At 33.5% G+C, this 16,194-nt stretch overlaps 2 protein-coding genes across 2 annotated transcripts; both read left to right on the top strand.

The window, feature by feature from the left end:
- The first annotated feature begins 64 nt into the window (after positions 1–64).
- Positions 65–2,603, top strand: LOC119637098 (protein regulator of cytokinesis 1-like). The gene has a single exon (XM_038032923.1). The coding sequence runs from the start codon at positions 179–181 to the stop codon at positions 2,369–2,371; it is 2,193 nt and encodes a 730-aa protein (XP_037888851.1). The 5' UTR covers positions 65–178; the 3' UTR covers positions 2,372–2,603.
- A 3,538-nt stretch (positions 2,604–6,141) lies between these two features.
- On the top strand, positions 6,142–14,634 carry LOC119637096 (DNA-binding protein K10). The gene is made up of 2 exons (XM_038032921.1): positions 6,142–7,455; positions 14,279–14,634. The coding sequence occupies exons 1-2, from the start codon at positions 6,367–6,369 to the stop codon at positions 14,387–14,389; spliced, it is 1,200 nt and encodes a 399-aa protein (XP_037888849.1). The 5' UTR covers positions 6,142–6,366; the 3' UTR covers positions 14,390–14,634.
- Positions 14,635–16,194: the final 1,560 nt, after the last annotated feature.

Here is a 16,194-nt window from a genome sequence, read left to right as displayed (position 1 = left end):
GAAAAAATAATTCAGCCATAGTATTAAGCTTTCTTAGCAAGCATTCAGCATTATTTAGCACTTTGCCCGCTTTTGAAATACATTCAACCGTAATTTTAGTTTAGTTCAAAGCAAAAAGATACGCGGCGGGATTTGATACATTTATTTTTGTTTAAAGAAACTAGAAAAAACTGAAATTATGTCGAACAAATATAATAGCGCGATTGAAGAAATGCAAATAATAACAAAGGATTATGTAGTAACGTTAACAGATATATGGAGCACAATGTTCGATGATGAATCCTGTAAAGAGAATTTAAATAAATTACTTGAACATGCTAGTCATTTCTATCAAGAGTTGGTTGAACAATCTTTGACAAGGCGCTCGTGTATTGAAAAAGAGATTAACGAGTTGAAAAGAGAGGCTGAAGATATAAAACGTTTGTTAAAAGTGGAGGTAAATGTGCCGCATAGAATAAGCGATACAACACCATTAATGGTAATTCAATACGAATTGGACCGCAGTCTTGAGGACTTACGCCAGCAATTGCTAGAGAGGCGCGCACAAATTTCTCAATTGCTCGAAGAACAAGCACTTTTATGTGATGAGCTTGGCGAACCAGAGCGTCCTCTACTTTCTGACCCATTGCCTACGCCCTCCGAAATAGAAGATTTTCGGAGGCATGTAGAAAATTTGCACAATGAAAAACAAAAACTTGAGAAGAAGCTCTTTACTATGCGACGTGATATAAAGAAATTTCTAGATATCTTGAATTTTAAATTACGTACGGAAATGGAAAAAAATTTGTTGCATTCACGCCATATCAAACTAAACCAAGAGACGTTTGAAAACTTGCAGCACATGTATGATTTGTATGGCGGCCAAGTACAGGGGTTGAAGGAAAATATAGACGACATGCGCAAGAAACTCGATACTTTATGGGAACGTTTAAGAACATCGCCAAACACACGATCAAAATTTCAACAATATACCGATTACAACCAATTTACGTACGATATCATATACAGCGAACTGCTACGTTGTGAGACACTAAAGAGTCAAAATATTAAAACGTATGTGGAACAATTGCGGAATGAAATACGCGAGTGGTGGGATAAAACTTTGAAGTCAGACTTGCAACGGAGCCGCTTTTCGCATTTTCAAAGTACTTGTTATACCGACGATCTATTAGTGTTGCACGAATTAGAATTAGATGATTTGAAACTATATTATGAAAATAATCGTCAATTGTTTGAATTGTATGCAGACCGTAATATTTTGTGGGATCGCATGCAAGCTTTGGAAGCTAAAGCTTCTGAACCGGGACGTTACAATAACCGTGGCGGTCAATTGCTAAAGGAGGAAAAGGAACGCAAAACTATAGCTACTAAGTTGCCTAAAATTGAGCAACAAATACAACAGTTTGTGCAGATGTATGAAGAAAGGGAGCATGCTCCCTTTTTAGTCTACGGTGAAAATATAGTCGACGTCATGAATTACCAGTGGGAGCAAAAACGTCTTAAAAAGGAGAAGTTATCCTCAGCTCGTAAGATTGCTAGTAAATCACGGGTAATTCAAAGCAATGCTAGCAACGCTATGGGCACCAATAGCATTACTAAGCGTACACCGATGACTTTAAAAAATGCCAGCTCTACGTTGTCGCTACGTAAAACGCCATCAACTGTGGATTTAACGGGCGTCTTCAGCAGCCAGAAGCGTAAACTGAATCCAGCTGAAAAGGTAACACCTTTCGCCAAGCGTAGTCTAATTGGAGCATTTAATAGTCCAAGTATTTTCATAAAACCCAGCAGCAGCGGCAAGATTACTAATAACATCGGTAAAGCTATTAAGATTCCAACTAAATTAAAGTCACCATTGAAGAAGAATCGCGTAATAGGAACTACTATTCGACGGCAGAGCGGGCGACGAAGCGTAAATTTGAAAAAACGTCGCTCCATTAATAGTAATTCCGGCCAGAAAGCTAAACCACCGAAAATAATTGTTACTGAATATACTACCGATGACAGCAATGGCGCTGACACCGACGGCGACACTTACGATTCGTTTGAAAAATGCATCGAACCAAGATCGAGATCATCTACTTTACAATCATCCATCGCCAGCACAAGTATCACCAGCGCTAATCGGACTGCGCGTATTAAACGGATGCAGAAATTGGCCAACGATGAAAATGTGCGACTTCATAAACAACAGAGCAATAGACGTGTGACCCCAAGTAAGCTCCAAAACATGACACACAGTGCGTCCGTCAGCTTGACGCGAACTGCAATCCATGAAGGTGCTGCTGCTGCTAGAAGTGGACAACGTTCGCCAGCCATTTGCAGCTCCAATCGCAAGTTGGTCACTAAGAATTTACCAATACTTATTTAAAGTGAATGTAAATTTTTCTTTTATTACTTATATTTTCACTGCAATTGTTTTGTTTCTCTCTGTCTAAATAAGATCAGTTTTATGTTGTGTCTTTCGAGTCAAACTTTATTTTTATTGGGATCTTTGGACCGATTTTTGGATGACTTTATCAATAAGCTTTTTGCTAATTTAAGTTTTTAAAAAACATCTTGTTATATTTTCTTCTTTTTTTTTGTAAACTATAATATTTGATAGAAATTGATGTGAAAAATGTTGTCTTAAATATTTAATGAGGTTAAAACAGCAAACTTTTCTTTTTAAACAATTTTATTTAAAATGTTCAATAAATTTTTTAAACCCTTAACGTTTCTATATAGCCTCAGTATAGTTTTGTACTCACTTGTCTAAATCAGACACTTTAATAAAAGAAAAAAATTTAGAAACTTTCAAAATTCGTTTTTAAATTAAGAGTGAAGCGTAATCTAAATTATTTAGTTAATAGTCGGACCTCAACGTTTTACATGAATTACTTTGTACCAAAGTGATCATAAGCGCCGCTTTGTATCGAAAGATGAAGAAGTAAAACATGATTGCACATGCGTTGGGCGGTCAATTCCGCTTATCATGTACTATTACTAACAAGAAAAAATTTCAGTATGGTCTTGTTTATAAATTATGATGATATATATTAATTGAATCTAAAAGAGTTCGCCCAAAAAATTATTAAAACCAAGGATTTGATTTCCTGAAGTTGACGCACACGAACACCAATTTTTGAACACTAGGTTCCAAAAAAACCCACACGAACATCATTCGGGTCACATCCGGACATCTTCGGGTTAGAGCAACCACATCCTTTTTTAACCTCAACAATAAAAAGGGCGTAACTTAGTCCACAAAAAAATCTTTTTTCAGTGTAGCGCATTCTAAAAATCACTACTACCGGCATCATGCAGAGAAAATGTATAAACGGCACATTGGCTCTGAACATACGCTTATTACCTACTAATCTAATATTAACTGCCATTTTGACTGGTGTGTGTTTTGCTCTTTTTGTCTTCAATTTTCTTTCCTTTCCTTTAAATTGTTTAAGAATATTTTGTATTATTTTACTTCGTTATTGCAGCTATGATGGCCATTATAATCTACTGCAATGTACCTTAGTGGCTTCGAGGTTACATAAGCGTCAATTATTAAATAATATAATATATATGCACATTCCAAAGTTTTTTCTTGTCGAAAAATGTCTCGTTATATCAGCAAACTTAAATGAAAAGTTGTTCATGAGTGCGAAAATCAGTTTAAAACGTTTTTTCCTGATTTCAATTTCTAGCATCTTTCGAGCAATGTAGGAAAAGTTAAAACCGTTGGCATAAAAGTATCTCAATCAAAATCATTCCTTTAGTCCCAGGAAAAGACACGTGGAAGACGTTTAAGTACTTTTGTTAATCCAGTAAGATATGGGATTTTAAAGGGAACACAATCCCTACATAGCCTCAGTATATTATATAATTTTCTTAAAGATTGAATTTTCTTTCTCTGCGCATAATTATACTTCCTAAAATTCATTTTGGAGTTCAGCATCTTGTATGTCTTCTCTCTACTTTTATGTATTGATGTACGCAGGTACGCACGCATTTTTTGTTTTGTTTTTTGCTGTGCTTTCACAGAAACTGCTGGGCTATTCCAGCAGTCTGCATGATTCGCCCGCTATGAGGCCGACGTCCTAAAACTATCACACACATAAACACTTCGCCAATCATTCACGTCCGCGGAATCATCTTGCACGTGGGTTACTTTGTGGAGGATAATTGCAATTAGTGCCCTTCGAACAGTGAGATCATAGGGGGAATGCTCTATCTGCTCTTCTCCGAATATCTGTCTTTCTTATTTCTTGGAGCGCCTTGGTCACGAAATCGTTGACTGTGTGCCGTGTTTTAGGCCACGATCTCTATTGTGTTATACGGACGATAGCTACCTTGACCATATGCCATGGATTTCGGACAATTGAAAATCGCACGCTCCACATCTTCCTTTGCGTCTACACAGCTTAAGCATATTGACGGACTATCATACCCGAATCGATACAGTTGACTTCGTAAGGTACCACGTCCAGTTAGAAACTGGAGATAATGGCTTACGTCAATTTGCCGCCTTCCGATCCATTTCGTTACGTCAGGATGAGCGAGAACATCCATCTATCTTTCGTTGCAGCTGCCCATCAGTGATAACAAGCGCTTCGCTTCGTTTCGTTTCGTTTCGTTTCGTCGATGCGACGCCTTTCACTCGACAGGATATCATTAGGGCTGGCTTTTCTAAAATCGTTCGGAAGCTGCATATCTGCCTAAGCTCGTTGAGGTGGTATACGCTCGCCATCTTCCTGTAAGTTGCTTTCACAAAAAGAGCTACAATTTTTGATATTAAGGTCCACGAATATTGGCTGATGGTCACTATTTGTGTATTTCTAGCGCAGCTAACGGTTACAGTCTGTGTTCTTTTATATGTCTTGCGTCGACTCAGCATCTTGATGGCCTCCCTCAAGTCCTCCGTATTCGCACACTCCTCTTTCAGCTTAAATAGGAGATACCCCCTTTACGATCTTTGAATTTTAGATTTCACTATCTTCATTATGTTCGCGTAGCAGTCCTGACTGCTTGCAGTCGCGGTTCGCACAAATTAAGTTTAGCGAGTTCTCACGATGTACCTGAAGATCCCGAAGTAAATTCAATGAGTAGCAATTTTCTTGATTGTATCAATTGAATTCTTTTATTTATTGAATTGGTTTTGATTGAATAAAAGATATAACTTACATACTAAAATAATAATACGAAATTAAAAGTAGCTTAAATAGAATAAATGCTTATACTGATAATGAAAAATTAATATGCTTACGCCAATAGAAGTATATAAGCTAGGTCACTAAAATTACGTTAAAAATAAATATGCTTACCACGAATAATGATACTAAAATTAAATACGCATACTAAACACATTAGAATATGATTATGTTTTGTTTTCATGAAAATACATCACCGTTTTGCTTATCTAAATTAACGCGTGCACAAATTTTAAAACGGAGAACTCAACATAAGTTATACGTTTGTCTACTTTTAAGCACACATAATGAACTTTATTTGAACATTTCGTGCGCCACGTACAACGCATTTGGTCTTCTATTTTGATAGAGAATATAATAAGACAAAGTGAAAGAGCTACTAAGATATTGATATACATAGGACCAATTTACACAAAGCAAATTTGCTTAAACGCAATCCACTGACTGCTTTACACTTCACGCTCGATCTGCTACGATCAAATTGGTTATTTTTATTTATATGTAGTAAAATATATAATTTGCGTTGTTTTTGTGTCGAACATTTAAAATTTTAGGTTGCTTTGTTTTTAACCAGCTGTTTTCAATATGAACATTTACATTTTTGTTGAAAAGAAGAGAAAAAATTGAAATGAGAGTAATTTGCTACCTATTTCTAGAGAGAAAGAATTTCTTTTTCGTTGTATTAATTGTACTTTAGTTCAAAAAATTATTTTAAAAACGAACTTTATTTTTTATTAATTTTGCACTTTATTAACGTCTGAGTAAGCTGACGCTTGCCATGAAAATTTGCTTCAGCGAGGTAAGCAAGCTATGTGTTTAACTGACTTTCTGTTTTATTTTGTGTGTAAAGCAAAAAGCAAAAACAGTCTGTGTGTGGGGCGCTTTATACAAACTCTATTTTTGTTATGTATAAAATCCCGTCAATTGTATATAAGTTTCAAGGTGCTTTGGTAATATTAACTAACAAAAGCAGACATTTTGTACAAGTCTTTTAAAATGGGTGAAACAAAAGCGAACGAGAAGAATTTAACTAAAACAAATTATATCATTGCAAAATATCAAATTATTTCTTAAAATTCTATAAAAAAAATTATCAAGCGAAAATAAAAAGAACTATACCACCAATAGATATCATATAAAGCTCTGTATATTAATTTATTTTGTAGTATAAAAAGAAACCATGGTATCAAAAAGAAATTTTTCACAAAATGGCAGATCTATGCAACAGCAGCGTCAGATGCCATATAAAAAGCCACCCTTAAAACCACCGATAATGATGAACAGTTATAACCAAATTTTGAATGCCAGTCAAATACCAGATAATCCTGGATATTTGGATTTCAATTTGCCGACGCCACCAGTACCTATTATTAGTAATAGCAACGTGTCTAATACAAATGGAAACAGCACAGATTTCACCGAAAATGGCATGGGATCTGGAGCTGCGGCTCAGAAAAAAAAAAACAGCAAAAGCAAACAAAAGAGTAGGCAACAGCAGCAACAATTGCAGCCATTAAGGCAAGCGCAACAGCATGTTGCGCAGCAAAATGGCGGATGGAAGAACAAAAATCAACAGTTGCATAGGGCCAATCATCAACGTTTTAATGGATCCGGGCCGGTAACGGGAATTAGATTTCCAGTGCAACGAAATTTTCCGCCCAATCAACGATTGGGGGGTAATCGCAGAGGGCGCATGATGCCGCCGATGGTTGGGCAGGGACCACGGGGTATTATGGGTCCTATGGGACCACCAATACCGCCGCCACATGAATTCCAGCCACTCATGCTACCACCGATACCCCCAATGTGCCGGAATGGTCCACCATTGCCACCGCCATTAGGCGGACAGGCACCGCCACCGCCGTTTATGCGACGAGGCGCTCGCCCTTTGCCACCGCCACCACTTGCAATGCCATCCATGATGCCGGCGTGCATGCAACGTAATATACCACAATCTGCACCCCTGAACGGTGCCGGAATATCCGCAAAAATTAAGAAAATCAAAATTGCTAAAAAAGTGACTAAAGGGAAAAGTACCATTAAAACGCTAAAGAATTTAATCAACCAATATCCCATTGATAAGCCTTGGGTAACGGATTCAATACGGGATGAATACAATAAGAAAATCGATTTAGAAGATCGTCTTAAAGGCAATAAAGACGATGAACTATTTGCTCAATTTAAAGTTCAACGTGATAAATTTGTCGGGCTTTATGAAACTGCGCGTGAAGAGTATTTCAAGAAAGAGGCTGCAGCAGTTAAAGCTAAGGTAATTTAATTGTTAGCATGTACATAATTATATATATGTATAATAATAAGAATCCTAAATGTATAATACATCTATACATGTGTATTAGAGTAGGAGAATTTTCTAAAACTTAAAGAAAATATATGACTGACTACAAAAAGTAAGAAGGATTCACTGAATGACTCCGGAAGTATAAAACGGAAATTAATCATTACTGTTCCTTTAATCAAATATACGCATACTTGTAGTTGTATTAACAACTTATTGAGATGATTGGAAGTGAATTTATATATATATATAAATATAGGGAATTCAAACTCCCCATATGTTTGTGTTAAAATACCTTTTGTTAAGCTAACGAGTTATATGCAACAAATATGGAGTCATAAGGCAATCGGAAAAAATTAGTAATCGATTTAGGAGGAAAGTAACTTGCTAAACGTAAGAAAGTTATCAGCATGGAGTGGCTAAAAGGTTTTTTTTGTCAGCGTCTCTATCCCAATTAAATCGTTTATTATCGACCAATTTCTTCGCGCTTCCTTAACGTTAATTATTGAATAAAAACTGTGCAGCTATGAAATACTTCCATGATAATAGGAAGTTACCAGCAATGCTAAAAGCACTACAAATATAGAGTTTTGAAACCTACAAAAGAAAATAACGTTGTTAGGGAGAGAGGGTTGTAGCAAAATTTCGTAGTCTCAATACTTTATCTCGTACATACATCTCTAATTACAATAATAAACAAGTTAATAGGAGTCTATCATATTTCGGAAACCTTGTATAACGCTCGGACTTTATATATGCGATGGGTTTTATTTAAAAACAATTCAACTAGATATGGAGTATACATTTTTAAAGCATCTAAATAACAAAAGTGGTTTAATACGAAGCATAATGAATAAAATCACTTCTACAGTACTATTCTTCTCTAGGCAGGGAAAAAATTTACTTAAAATTTTGTGTAGTTAATGTTTATCTTCGTAGTAAGCCACAGAGAACGATGGAATGATCTCTTTTGAAAATAGTCGTAATAGGCAATACATACACGAGAAGTGCGTTACATTCAAATTTGTGATTACTGATGAAATACACTTCACGTAGACCACTAGCGGTTGTACCAAAAGTTAGCTTTGATGCATAAGTGCGTGTGAAGCATATTGTGTTCTGCAAGAAAACACGATATGCTACGTTTGTATTCTTTACCTAGAAGGCTCGCCGTTGCCATAACAATCACTATGATGTGTACCACCGTCCACGAGAGAACGCGTGCAAAAACTATCTGTGAGTGGAAATCTCGGCAAACAGGTTAGGTAGCCTCCGTTTTCGTTTGCAATATAGTCACTAGTAACATTATTGTATGTATCCAAAAATATGGTGACAATATACAATCAATTTTCTTTTCTCGCGGTACGTACGTTCCTTCGAAAACTGTTAAAAAAAAAGAAAAACATAAAAAACACATGCAACATAGATTAAATTGGGGGATATGTTCCACATCTTAAACAAATCGTGCAAGATAAAAAAAACTTTAAATATTTTCCCCAAAACCGTGCAAAAAAGGAATAATGCAGTTTATCTTACTTATTTGTGAAACAAAAGCAATTAATTTTTGTGATTATCAAATATGAAGTCCGTAAGTAAGTACAATATGTAAACACATGTAAATTAAAGCTGGGAATAAAAATCAATTTCCCAACTATTCATCGCTACTTGATAACAAGCACGAATTTTTATTAAGCATCGCATCAAAAATGCTATGATCAGTTGATATGTCAGATATGTCTAGCTCAACTGCCGTGTTTGATCCAAAACTGAAGGGATAAAAAATTTTTTTATTTTTCCAAAAAAAAATTGGTGTAAGAAAATGTATTTGCTCCTATTGATAAGCCATCTTATTTTAAAACCGTGCAAAACAGGGCCTTAAAAAAAGAATTCGGTATATATCGTTTCTATTTTTCCATTTGCAGTATACATATCGATTAAAAGCATTTCAGCAGCTTATGTGAACTCACTCACTCATTTTTGAACATTTTTCATTCAAATTTTTTTACTTGCACTCAATTTTTGTAATAATCTTGATGGCAATATTCCTTTTTTTCTCTTATTAATACGCTTTGTTGGATTGAACAAATCGGTTGCTGCTCGTTCAACAGCTGTCATATCAATTAAAAAAATGGAAACTCTATTCTTCATGACAATGCTTATAATAATATTTTAGGCTCTTATCAAAATTTTGATGCAGTTATAACGCTGGTGCTAAAACTAGTTCTGCAGAGCTGAAAGAATTATTAACCGATCGCATAAAGAAAAGTTTTACTCACGTTCGATCTCATTTAAGATCGGGTGCAAATCATATGAATTTTTTCTGGATCTCCTTTGCGAAAAAAAGTATTAATACGTACGTAATTCATTTATTCAATTAAATTCCGCTACAGAACAAGTTATTAGCCGAATAGCCAAGCTACACAATAACTTAATGGTAGTAGGGGGCAAAACAATAAACAAAAAAATAAGATCAATTTATATTATTCTCCAGAATTCTGAGAGGCGAAAAATGCGACAAAAAAGGTGATTGTAAATGAAGGATAATGAATCGTCAACTTATTCATAGCGTACGTCCCAAGTCAATGCCACCTAAAAAGTTCCTAACTTTGACGTAATTCGTTTTAGCAAATAAATGTTGATCACTATTGATTGATCGCTCGGTTACACGATCCATTGTCAGATAGACAATTTACGGTCAGCAACAACGCCGGATGATGCCTGTCTTCACGCAAAATAAAGGGATCAGTTCGAGATAAAGATATATAAGAATTCATGGTCAGGTTTCTGTAAATGCCACGACAAGATAATGAGAATGAACGGAATTTACAAACGTATTGCGGAATTTCGAATTAAAGCCACGGACATTTTGATACAGTATTTTCAGCAAATGCACGCTACTTTTTAGTTTTTTGCTTGCTGAACCGACTGCTCTAATATCATCGAAACGATATTGCTTTGATGGCGTACAATTTCTTTAATAAAAATGCCCTGAGGCCAAAACTGCAATCATATCTAAAGTAGTTCTAAACTTTCAGAAATTTTAATGCATCGTCCGAAATAAGAATTCAGAAACCGAATGCAAAAAGAAATTGATTTACCAGTGACAAGTTTAACGAAATTCGTATTGATGGGACCGATAAGTGGTCGTTCGCACACATGAACCGTTGTGGTATCTTTAATAAGTCTAAACCGGTAATTAATTGGTTATACCACCGATGCGTCTCGCGAATTCGTTCCATTATCACTCCCGTGTTTGACTTTGGTATCTTTATTAATTTAACTTAAAACTTTTTGCAAATTTTCCTTTGATAAGGAAGACAAACAATTAAAGAATTTAATTCACTTATTTAGTGTATATAAGGGATAATGATATCGGAATCGGACGGATTATCTCATATGTTGATAAAATGTAATACATTTCTGCTGATTGCCTTTGGCTATTCGACTTTTACCTAAATCTTAACTTAGCTACAGTTAGTCATCATACGAATTACGCAATATAATCTACTATCGTTTTACCGTAACAATTTTATATACGTTAGAAACGTAAGATTGAAGTTTCGCTAATAATCGATTTTTAATGCTTCATATATATGATTGATTCGGTTTATTTTTAATAATATGAACTTAGGCGTGGAGAGCATTCATATGATATTTGAAACTGTGAAAAGTCGGCTCTCCTCTACTTGTCTAAGTCAGTGGCGTGGAAGAGTTGCTTAATTAAAGTTAATGGGGGAACGAAATTTTTCGCACAAGGTCACAAAAACTATGGCGGAAGAGAACAAAATTCATTGTTTTTCCTTATTACCTGTGAACGATATGAGCGGTTCAGCAACAGTAATGCGTACCCGTTTTGCGTACCCGTTTGCGAACAATGACTTGAACAAATTTTTATCGATAAAGTGCGCTTTGGAAAAGGACTGCGAAATGCTTTTCCATCAAGTTAATCTAATATTTTGGTTACATAATTAATCGGCTTCGTTGTTGCTAAGACGAATATATACGCTTAATAGAAACAATAATGTTTTTTTCTTCTTTTTTTCATTTATCTCTATTTCCTTTACCTTATCCTATCTGAGGAAATGTGCATTTTCTTTGAATTCTTATTAGAAGCTTCAATCTTATAAAACCGTCCAAAGAATTTTTTCATCCAATTTCATCATATATATTTATATATATATATATATGTACGTATATATATATTATTTAGTAATATATATATTATTTAGTTTTTTATTGTTATTATTATATTAAATAATTTGTTTTTTTTCTTATCTGTATATATTTTTGATGTATTGATTTTTAGTATATGTATAATGAAAGGGTCCTTTGATAAATTGATAAATCGTTGTACATGCATAAATACATATGAGAAGAATACACGAATTAATTATTTGATTAATGATCGGTGAATTTATCGTATCTGTTTACATGAATAAATGATAACAACAATCGACAGACATTGCATTAGAAAAATAATAATAAATAAAAGTAGTAATGGTAATGAATGGTAATAGTAATAACAACATTGCTATTATCATTATTATTATTTATTTATTTATTTATTTTTTAAATTACTGTGAGCGTTGTTGTTGTTGTGTGCGAAGATGAGTCTTATTTTTCAATGGTATTGATAATAATTTCTTTTGAATATGAATTTTTACAGGATACAAAAGCTAAACAAACAAACAATGATAACAGAGCCAAAAAGGACGATAAAAATAAAAATATCTAAATATATATATATACATGTTTATATATATATATTTATTTATATATATATCTATGTATATATACATTTTGAGATTTGAGCAGAGATAATTAGCAAGAAAGAAAAGAAAAGAAAGAAATTCATAAAAACCACTGATATCTTCATTCAAAGCTCTAATCAAGCAAGCTGCTGGCATAGAAGTATTGCTAGAAGATAATTAATATTAATTAATTTCTAATATATATATTTATATATATAATAGACATAAAACAAAGTAAAACTATTTTTATGACATAAAAGTAAATTGAAATCAAACTCTATATATATGGAAGAAAAGCCCAGAGAATATTCATAAATTTTTCTAATAAAAACTAAGAGAAAGAAAAGAGAGAGAGAGAGAGAGAGGTTAACTCTTTACAAAAACATCACATCATATGTGCAAAATCGAGCATTTGGGTTCATTGCGGGAGGTGTGTCGACCTTGCGCTTCGCGCGCGGAACGGGGGACGGGTGATGGTAACTTCATCAACGAGACATGCATACATATATTATTAAAATTTTTCAAATTATTTACCAAACGAAACGAAAATCACATTTTCATGGGAATCACATGGGATGAGACGGGAATTCAAGACACAAGAAACTTAACCCAAAATGCTCCATTTTGTTGCACGTTGAAATCCGTGAAATTCGTTTCATATGAAAAAAAAAAAAGAGTTAAACTAATCTCTAGTTTAGTCAGAGTCTCGCAACTGTATGAAATCTCTGCGCTAAACTATACAATTATATGAGCAAAACATAAAGCACTAATCAAATGAATAGCATTCGAATCTCGTCAACGTTCGGTATGTACGAATTTTTTTCGAAAATTCACATTGAGATTTTTGAACTGTAATGTTTTCAATTCGCTTACAAACTTTTAATAATTAAATAGTGACAACGACAATCGATTTAGGAGAGGAAAAACGAAACGGAACGAAACGAAACGAAACGAAATGAAATGCAAGTTTTTTTTATTAAATACTTAATAGGGGCGAGCGCGAGGAGATTCGAATGTTTATTAAACCACCAAAATATTTGCATTTTGTTCATATATGTATGATGTACTTATTGTTTTTAAACAATTCATACAATACTAAAATTAACTTAAAGAAGATCACTTGTTTTGCAAATCCTTATCAAAATGTAATAATTTTATAAACAAATAATAATAATATATATGTTGTCTTAACTGTAAATTTATATTTTTTCGATGAATCCATACCTAATATACAACAATAACATATATCAAGATGAACATGAAGGTGAAAAGAACAGCATTTGGCTGAAATATTTATATTATTATTATTATTATTATTATAATAACATTAACTGAAATGAATATTCAACAATATTTAGTAAAAGTTTAACTCTAAGAAAGAATGAATGAAGGAAAGAAAGAAAGCAAAACCTTTTTTGTGAAATATTTGCTCTACAAAATTTAATAATAAATTGTTAGTAAATCAAAAAAGAAAAAAAAAATTCTTTTATTATTCAAAGTCCTATCTACCTTCAATAACGTGAAAATGTTTGTTTGCCTTTTTATAAAACAAAACACAAATATTTATACATGCACAACATGCAAACACACACACACACGCGCGCGCGCGCACATATGTATATATATGAGCAATATATTGACAGTTCGTTTCGCAGTCGAATTATATCGAGCCTAGTAATTTCAGTCAATGCATTAATTAGTAGATGGCTCGAATAAGTCACTATTTACATAATATATATATATATATATATGTGTGTGTGTGTGTCAATCAAGTTTGTATATCTGTCGAGACGAAACCAACGTTTTGTTCATATATTAGGTGTTTGCAAAAATTTTGATCAGCGACTTTTACAGTCTTTCAACACATTAAAAACACGGAAATATACCAGTAACAGGTGCATTCGATAGTTTTGACCTTCCTCTACTTAAAATAATAGTTTCCCATTTAATATTATTGATTTATTCATCTTATGCCCGCGTCAAATATGGACCGCTAAAAAAATTCTTCTTCCTCCAAATTCATTACTTTTGTTATTTATTTGAAGAAATCTGCCATCGAACACGTTCAGAGGGTTATTTATGGTGATGCTGCTCCCATATCATATCCCAATTATTGGTTTTGGCGTCAACGACTTAAAAGCGACGAGACGTATTGACTGAAAATACCATTTGTTGATCGGTGTGTGCAAGAGTTGTCCAGGATAAGCTGCCCCCAACTCGAATGGCGAGTTCTGTCACATCCAGTGTACTCACCAGACTCACTGGCGTCGCCTGATTATCACTTGTCCAGATCGGTGCAGCATCGCTTGGGTGGTATACGTAAAGTCCGCAAAGTTGAAGAAGTGCGAAAATGGGTCGGTGAGTGAAACGTTGCCAAACCAATATAAGTTCTTTCGATATGATATCGCCGTGTTGTCAAAAATATTGAAAAATTATTGTAAAAAATTATGGAAATTAATTTGATTAATACGCACAGACTCTGCCAATTTTCCATAATAAATGATTTTTTCACGTGAAAAAATGATCAAAACTCTTGCAAACACCTAATATAATCATTTTGGGTTTTGAGAAAATTTGGAATTTACACACATCAATACGAATTGTCGTTTTTAATTTTGAAAAATGATCGCTCAAACGTACCGTAATTGAGTCTCTTCCTCCTTATCACACGCAGTTCCCTTTCGTAGCGTAAATGAGGAAAGAAAAAAAGACCTTGAAATTCACACTTTTTTAAACATGTATTTATGCATACATATTTCTCATCAATCATCATCCATCATACATGTATATATTCGTTTGTTTTTTTTTATTTTTTTTTTTTATTTTTACTACTTGAACTCCTCTTCTTTCCTCTCCTTTCCTTTTAAGGACAGACTTTAACTGACTATGCGTTTGTTAAAGATATTTGTAATATATTTTGTATCTTTTCTTTATCATAAAATTGGTGATTAAAAATGGGTTTTAAAAAAAAAAAAAAAAAAAAAAAAAACAGCAACAACAACAACACTAACAACAAGAAATTCTTATAACCTTTTATAATCGATCGTTGTACATTATCTCAATAACAATTCCATCCTTGAATTTTTGTCTATTAAAAGTTGACTTTTTAGTTTCATCGTATTGTGTTACCGTCTCTTATACAAAAATACTTATATTAATATTTTTATTCTTGTTCTTGCGTTTCGAAAAGAGTTTTCGAATATAACATTTTTGTAATGAAAAGCAATTAATTTGCGTCACTTTTTCATATGAATGAATAAAAAATGAATTGTTTTCATTTAAAAAATTTGATTTCATTGCATATACATTTTTTTTTTTGCTTTCATTTCACTTAACCATAAATATTTCCTCCGCTTCAATTTATGATTTATTTCTGCAAACATATCAATAAAAATTATTCCTTCTATTAAAAGAAAAATTACAGAGTTTATTATTGCCGTTTACAGTTCAAAGTAAGTATCTACAAACATATACAGACATATATATATATATATATATATATATATATATATATATATATATCTCGATCTGCTTATATAAAGAGAGGAGGAGCAGTTTGGCGACAGAACTAATATATAACTAATTAGTTATAATTATACTCTATACCACTCTCTAGTATAGGACATATTAAGATTGTATTGACGGGTATGTAATACCCGAAACGGTTCAAGATATAACCGCCTTCTATTATACCGCTTGTCTGTCGGTGTAAACTTTGTGTTCAACACAAATAGGTCGCAATTGGCTACACTGACGTGCTTTGCCAACAAAGAGCGCTTTTAATCATGGTTCCGATCGATTCACTTATTCCACTATCTTCAATATAACGCCCCAGGTTGGAAGACCGCCGCTATTTTCTAATTGCTGTAATTGCTATAATACACACACACTTGATTTCATGGTGAAAATTAGTTCTTTGGGATTTTGGACCACGTAGATCTATTTTTTGGATATTATCGCA

The sequence above is a fragment of the Glossina fuscipes genome, unplaced genomic scaffold (assembly GCF_014805625.2).
Source record: "Glossina fuscipes isolate IAEA_lab_2018 unplaced genomic scaffold, Yale_Gfus_2 43, whole genome shotgun sequence".
Classification (NCBI taxonomy): Eukaryota; Metazoa; Arthropoda; class Insecta; order Diptera; family Glossinidae; genus Glossina; species Glossina fuscipes.
Note: the sequence above shows the minus strand (reverse complement) of the source record. Positions and strands in the feature narration are given on the sequence as shown.

Bases quoted from the DNA above. Each gene is read 5' to 3' on its own strand.
- LOC119637098 (XM_038032923.1), top strand. From the start codon at position 179: ATGTCGAACAAATATAATAGCGCGATTGAAGAAATGCAAATAATAACA.
- LOC119637096 (XM_038032921.1), top strand. From the start codon at position 6,367: ATGGTATCAAAAAGAAATTTTTCACAAAATGGCAGATCTATGCAACAG. The intron at 7,456-14,278 runs GTAATTTAATTG...ATTTATTTGAAG, and splicing joins CTGCAGCAGTTAAAGCTAAG to AAATCTGCCATCGAACACGT.